We start from the raw sequence: 7958 nt of genomic DNA, 5'->3' as shown, positions 1-7958 counted from the left end.
TCTTAATTGTTCATTGTTCATATGTGTTGTTTCCGTATATTTTATGTTTCATTGTTCATGTTTGTTTCCGTATATTTTAGCCGTTCGTCTTGATCCTACCCATTTGGTCCGATAACACCCCATATAGCAATAAAATTATACCTTTATTGACATTCATAACTCTTAACTATGGTGGCCAGATGCGGCCATTTCGCCTTTTCGCGTTTTCGTGTTTTCTGCCTTCACTTTGCAAACGCGAAATCGGGAAATCGAAAAATCAGGAAATCGAGAAAGCGAAATCGAGAAATTGTGAAATCGGGAAATAGGGAAATCGAGAAATAGGGAAATCGGGAAATCGATAAATCGAGAAAGCAAAAACGCGAAAACACGAAAACTCGAAATGAATTTCTCGATTTCGCGTTTTTGCTTTCTCGATTTCCCGATTTCCCAATTTCTTGATTTCCCAATTTCCCGATTTCTCGTTTTTGCTTTCTCGATTTCTCGATGTCCCGATTTCCCGATTTCTCAATTTCTCGATTTTGCTTTCTCGATTTCCCGATTTCGAGTTAGAAAAGTGAGAGGAGAAAACGCGAAAACACGAAAAGGGGAAATGGCCGCATCCGGCCACCATACTTAACAGACCAGTTAACAGACCTTGTTTTACACATCCGACCAATTAACAGACCATGTTTTAAATAAAGATTGATTAATGTCACCAAAATACAGATTTTCGTGTAAATTTTTCACACAATGATATCAATATGGTTAACAAACATAATGCCTGTCTTTTTTTGATGTTCAAAATATTGTATGCAAGTAAATTCAACCAACGTGTCATTTTGTGTGTGTAAATGTTATTGATGAGTAACCGCCTTTTCATTTTATAGATCGTACATCGAAGCTAGCAAAAAAATAATTACACCTCTGGATTTAGTACATTGAACTGTTTTGTTAGACATGAATACTTTTTATGATACAAATATATTTAAAAAGTTATACAATGAAACATGCTGAACTTTCAATGATTTTCTCGATAACAGCTGATTAACAGACTTTAGCCAACCCGATTAACAGACCTACCGCCGATATCGCCATATATTCAATATAAATTAACCGTCCAATCTCTCGGTTACCCGAGTGTCGGCCGTGGACATATTACTAAAATTATGTAATGTAATCGATTTTCCTGTTTTAAACTTATTGCTTTTAAAATTTAATTTATTAGATATGTAATCGGACAACTAATGTCTTAATTTTTTTCTCTGTATTTTACGGTTTGAATGTGGGGCTACTTATGACATAATTTTTGTTTCCGAATTAAAAAAAAGATTATTATAATATAATAATTGTTGATGTGCACATGTGTGGTAATAGTGTCAACATGTCTCAAAGAAATCCGCTCATACCGAAGATAGGCGACGGTTTATATTGTGCGTGTCGTGTAGCGAGATATGACAGTTTCCTTAATGTTAACATGATAGACCTTATTTTAAGACGAATTTTGAGATAGAGAACATTAATAAAATCTCTTTACCTTGCTTTAGATTTGTTAAGTTTTGTGTGAAGAATGTAAACTATACCAGCAGTTCTTTTCCGTTCGATTAAAATTGAATTTTATAATTTTGAAAGATATTTGCAATATATCGTATATACAACACATGTAGCTGCCTGTTGAATCTTTACAAGAAATATCAATGGAATTTGAAATATAATACATTTCATTATCTCAAAAATAAAGAAAGTTTTGTCAATTGTATTCTTGTAATGAAATAATTGACAATTTCGTAATACTGTAGTTTTAACTACAATGTAGCTCCCTAAGTAAATTTTTTTTACTAAAGTGTAGACAAAAAACAAAATCAACAATATAACACATTGGTGATACTTGAATGCTCCTTTCTAATCATGAAAGTAACTCATTACATCGACAGGAAATTTGTATATCTATTAAGAATTGAATGCTTCTTTTTGTAACTTTATTTGGGTGTAAAAGCGTTGACCGAAGTACATTTTGTATGAAGCGCGGAAGCTTTATTGTGGGACCATATGCTATCATGAATGATAAGTCTTATTGAGTAATGCAATTGCTTAAGGAATAACGCGTGGTGTGCAGTTATCCAATCACAATACTAGTAAAGTATTATAATGAAAAATACATCTAATGTAAATATTCTAATTTGAAGTGATTCATGACAAGTTTGCCTATTGAATATGTCCGAAGCCTCAGTCTGGAAAATATCCTTATCACAAAACATGTCAAAAGCCAAAGATGTACAAAACGTGTATAGATTTATCATCATTTATGTATTTAGTGATCATTCCAACAAATGCACGAGAAACGTACGAAGGAACTTCAATAAACTGATTAAGACCATTTAAATTGTCACTATCTATCGCCCTAATTTTTGGAGGTAACATGTAAAGACTTGTTGCTCAGTTAGCATGTGGCAATTGTTTATGTTACTTTCCTACGTAATCATCTTAAAGGCGCTTGTTGATTGAATGCAATATCTAGTCACCACCTTGTGGATCTGAAGTTCTATCTTAATCCAGCAAGGGTGGACAGGAGGGTACTAGAACGTAACCCTGGGTCAGCGACGATATATTCTATTATAATAACAACAAAACATCCGAAATAAGCAAGTGCATGGTTCATAAATTATTATATTACAGCCGATTGCATTGAGTGTGTAGGTAAAGGTAGAATATTAGGCTAGCTTGTTTGCTAGCTTAACTTTTAAGTCATTATTAGGTTATGTAAACAACCCTCCTTTAAGAGTAGACTAGTCCAACAGATAATAAATCTATCTGTCTGTAGGACTAGGCTTCTTCAAAAGGAGGGTAGTATACCTTTCCTATGAATGACTTCACGGTTGAGCTTGCAAGCAAGCTAACCAAATATAATACCTTTACCTACACAATCAATGCAATCGGCGAGAACATGTTACTAAGTTGAAAAACTTGTGTCTAATCCATTTGCCTTTTTTGAACAACAAAATATGTTAAAACTAAACTAATGCAATCGGCTGTAAGATTTCCGTATTTGTTTCTCAGTCTCAGGAACTACTTCAACTTTGTTCTAATTACCTATAGTCTTTGAGTTTTTTTTTATATATATATAAAAGAGGACTTCCAAATATCATGACACAGGGATTGTGTTAAGTTTTGTTACATGTAGATATTTTGTTTTATCCGTTAATTGTATTAATGGCACAAGGTCCCTAATTACTGGTCTCTGTATGTGTATCATGATATCAACTAATTATTTGCATGTTAAGAATATTCATATATTCATGATTACTTAAGCAAGATATTTTTTATGTGTTAATTGTTATCTATCTAGAGTTACATGAAATGACGGTGTTGAAAGTTTCTTGATTATTTTTCAAATGTAGTACCCATTTGATCTTAATAAAGAGGAGTATTTCATATATAAATCACTGGTCTGTATTTTTATTCACAAATATCAAAGCAAATGAAAAAATCTGAATCTGTGATACATTTGTACTAACTGTTATATTTCTCAACGTAATTCATACGATTTACTCAAAACATTTCTATGTATAGCCAAAACTATTGGAAACACAACTATTGTAACCTAAATTTGTTAAGTCAACTTATATTTTTAAGCCGCCAATTATATTCTTTTTTGTATGTCCGTAATATGCATTAAATATTTGCCACTGGCCGTTCCTTAAGCTACAAGTCAACCAACACTTTAATAGCACAAATATATGTGTTATTTTATGATAGAGTTCTCTTAGATAGCTAATGTTACCGCTATTAGTAGTTTATATACACGATGAAAGGGCAGATAAAAAACAATTATCGAACAAATTTTGTCAGACGATACTATATCTTCTTTCCTATCGGAAGTATTTAAATGCACCAATCGATTAGCTAAAAGCGTAAAAACTACATTCACTTACATGTAGTGAGAAGCTTAGACTTTGTCTACCAATAAAATGTCAGCTGAAATCTATATCAATCAATCAGAGAGCAGGTACATTTCAGTTTATTGAAAAATATCATGTAATTGCCGTTATTAGACATGTTATAAGAATGTCATAAATATTGAAAGATGTGGATTTTTATGAATAGCTGTTTCACAAGTGATATTATTCATTTGCGAATATAGAAAATATCAAATGGAAATATTTAGGAATTCTGTAGTAACTTATAAAAGATAATTATGCATCATAATTTGCAAGAGGTTGAAGAAGGAAAACTAATGTATTTCGATAAAATGAAACGTGTGCCAGGCCCGTTGATTGGGGATCATAATTGCAGCATGTACAATGAAAAATTTATTAATCTAAAACCAAGAGTGCGATCCACTTCTATGAAAAAAGCTAAAAATAAGACGTTTGATAGTAATGAAATTGATGGAATTCGACCTAGAACAAGCAGTTTACCAACGAAAAACAACTACAGGAGGCCTTTAATAAAGAACTTGAGAACAAACTACGAAGATCAAGATCACGACTTGTATAGACTAAGAACTTTTGAAATGACATCGAAAGGCATCGTCAACCGAGGGGATTCCATCAAGTCTCGCAGTACAAACAGTATTGTTTCATCTGAGGGTGATGGGTATGCCTTATCAATTGGATCAAGTTCTTGTTCACAAAACAGTCTAGCCAATAGTGATGGTTCTTTACAAAAACCTAAGCCTTATAAGATTGTAATATTGGGTGCCTTAGGTGTTGGGAAATCTACAATTGCCCAGCAGTTTTTGACATCGGAATATAGGTTTGATATTAGCATCGGTAGGCTAAGTCTTTCTAAAATGTCTTAAAGTACTTTTATTTTTTATAGTGTGTCTTTCTATTTTGTGACATGAAATTGTTGTTTCAGGTTGGCGCCTTTTAAATCGTTAAACCCTGCTGCATTTGTGTGCACTTGTCCTAAGTCAGGAACTTTTGACGTTAGTTGATTTGGTTCATTAAGTGTTTCTCGTTTTTTACATAGAGTATAGTATTTAACGTTGGTGTTCCTGTCTGAATGCTATTACACACTAGTCATTTTTGGGGCCCTTTATAACTTGTGTAAGTCCGTGTAAGTCAAGGCTTCGTGTTGCAGGAGTACTTTGGCCTCTCATGGTTTACTTTTACAAATAGTAGCTTGGATGGAAAATTGTCTCATTGGCACTCATACCCTATCGTCTTATATCTATCTTAGATTTTAATTTTAGTTTTACTAAATCTTTAGAATTCGTTCATGTTTTAGAAGTCTTTATACAACTACATTTTTTACATTACAATAGCTTAACTCTTTTAATGTGTACGGACATATATAAAGACTTTTGCTCGATTCCGAAGAGATCTCTTTATGATTTGTGTTTAGTATCCATTATTAGAGTAATTATTTATCGTTTATATTTTAACATTTTATGACAAGTGCATCTTGTCCATGATATAATATATATCTAATAATGAACATCGATTATTCTCCAATGGTATCAAGTAAAAATTAGCTAATAGCTCCAGTGCTGAAATACAATGGCAAAAATGAGTTGAAGAAATTATCCCTGAAACAAGAATGTGTCCATAGTACACGGATGCCCCACTCGCACTATCACTTTCTATGATTAGTGGACCGTTAAATTGGGATAAAAACTCTTATTTGGCATTAAAATTAGAAAGATTATATCATAGAGAACCTGCATACGAAGTCTCAAGTTGATCAGACTTCGACCAAAACTTTAACCTGAAATTAGCACTTTCATTTTCTATGTTCAGTGAACCGTGAAAATGGGTCAAAACTCTAGTTTGGCATAAACATTAGGAGATTAAATCATGGGGAACATGTATACTAAGTTTCAAGTTGATCGGACTTCAACTTCATCAAAACCTACTTTGACCAAAAACTTTAACCTGAAATTTGCACTATCATTTTCTATGTTCAGTGAACCGTGAAAAAGGGGTCAAAACTTTAATTTGGCATTTCAGTTAGAAAGATCATATCATAGGGCACATGTGTACTAAGTTTAAAGTTGATTGGACCTTAATTTAATCAAAAATTACCTTGACCAAAAACTTTAACCTGAAGCGGGACAGACGGACGGACGGACGGACGGACGAACGAACGGACGCACAGACCAGAAAACATAATGCCCCTCTACTATCGTAGGTGGGGCATAAAAATCATTTAAAAATTATGCTTAAATATTACACACGTAAATCATATTATCATCAGTATTTTTTTTTCTTCTCGTGTCTTTTCATTTGTTTCAGCCTTTCAACGTTTTGAGTCCCCAGGTTTTTTCCCCACCAGAGAGTATAACTTAATACACATCATTTGAATGCGCATCTTGTATACAGAATAACTTACATTAAAAATGTTTGATACACATGTCGTAAACTTTTGCTTAATATAGGTGTATTTTGAAATTGTTCTGTCCTATTGTCCTAGGTAATAGTACGTTAAAAATTCCTATGCCAACCTACTCCAGAAATTGTCTATCTTTGAAAAAATACTTTCATCTCAAAAGGCATTTCTAGTAAAATATTAAAATTCTGGTATCAGTTCAAATCTACTCTTTACACAGCATTTTTATCTATACCTTTTACATGACAAATTTGAGACACCTTCTAATTATCAAAAATTAAAGTTTTATCACTAGTCTTGTAGTCAGCACTTTTGTGTTCATAAACAGCTCAGGTGGATTTTGCTTTGTCCACCCGTCCACAGTGGGAGTGGGCACCGGGTGGGCAAAAGAAGTAGGTCCGGTAAAGACCGATTTTGGCCTCAAATTTCAGGTTCATGTGACGAAAGATTTTGACCACTTTTTAAACACTTAAGTGTTTATTTTATTTGAATTAATTAGTTTATGCGAAAGATTTTAACAGATTTAGTCATTAAAAACGATCTGATTCAAGCTCAAATATGAAAATTCTACCTTATATGCCGAAAAATGTCACTTTTCAGATGGTTTTTTGGTAAAAATGAAAGTGGCCGCATCGATCCGTGTTCATCCTCAACCTTTATATATGTTATGTATTATCATAAAATACAACTTACGTTTCAATATTAAGGATGAACACGAATGCGGTCACTTTCGTTTTACACGCAAACAGTCTAAAATTTAACTAAAATGCTAGAATTATGAGGATTTCAGTAATTTAGCATGTCTTAATGGTGCTAGTACCGGATATATGTGCATTGTATTGTTAAAAACAGCCTATATTTATGTAGCAGAGGCATGCTACTGTCCAATAAATAACTAAAGGTTTACATTTTAACAATTTTGTAAAACTGCTATATTTTGGGGCCAAAAAGGGGTCTTACTGAACCTACTCCTTTCTACCTTGTCCACTCTTCCCGCCCATAGACATGGACATGCAATTTCTTTTGTTTGATTACAAGACTTGCAAGTACAATCAATTGAAAAAAGCAGATAAGTATTTGTAATCAATATTTTTACAAAAAAAGATTATAGCTGGAGTTGGCACGGGTGGGCTGTCCACGGTGGGCCGGTGGAAAAAGCAAAATCCACCCGGGCTGTTGTACATTATCAAAGATACGTCCATTGTCTGTAATTGATAAAATGACAAATGCTGGAAACTGCTACATAATTCCAACAGTATTTGATTTTGCATTGTTCTTTAAAAGTCTGAGCAATAATTTGATTGGTTAAATGTATTGTAATTGTAATTCACATTTGCAAGACCCTAAGCTAATAGAATGCTTAATATTGGAACCCGCTTTTCTGATTAAAAGTTAATTTGCTTTCCTATTTGAATATCAATAAAATATTTGCTAAATGATATTAAGCAAACAATTGCCAATCAACCAGAAAAACAAGTGCAATTACATGCAACCAATTTCATAAATATAAAACACAAAGATAATCAGGAAATGAACTTGTTCAGACATTAATTTGCATTTCGGAATAACTAGAAGTTGATGCAATTGTAAAAACATTAAATCTATTTACTAAAAGGAACACCCAAATTAAGCAAAAAATAAAAAAAAAT

General features: G+C 32.9%; 1 protein-coding gene across 1 annotated transcript; it reads left to right on the top strand.

Moving 5' to 3' along the window:
* Positions 1-4225: 4225 nt before the first annotated feature.
* LOC139525079 (uncharacterized) lies at positions 4226-4777 on the top strand. Its single transcript, XM_071320260.1, has one exon. It carries the CDS (start codon positions 4226-4228, stop codon positions 4775-4777), a length of 552 nt encoding a protein of 183 aa, XP_071176361.1.
* The last annotated feature ends 3181 nt before the right edge of the window (positions 4778-7958 follow it).

Source organism: Mytilus edulis, chromosome 5, assembly GCF_963676685.1.
Source record: "Mytilus edulis chromosome 5, xbMytEdul2.2, whole genome shotgun sequence".
Classification (NCBI taxonomy): Eukaryota; Metazoa; Mollusca; class Bivalvia; order Mytilida; family Mytilidae; genus Mytilus; species Mytilus edulis.
The sequence above is the reverse complement of the archived record's forward strand: the minus strand, read 5'-3'. Positions and strand labels throughout refer to the sequence as shown.

Coding starts and splice junctions, on each gene's coding strand:
- LOC139525079 (XM_071320260.1), top strand. CDS start 4,226: ATGAAACGTGTGCCAGGCCCGTTGATTGGGGATCATAATTGCAGCATG.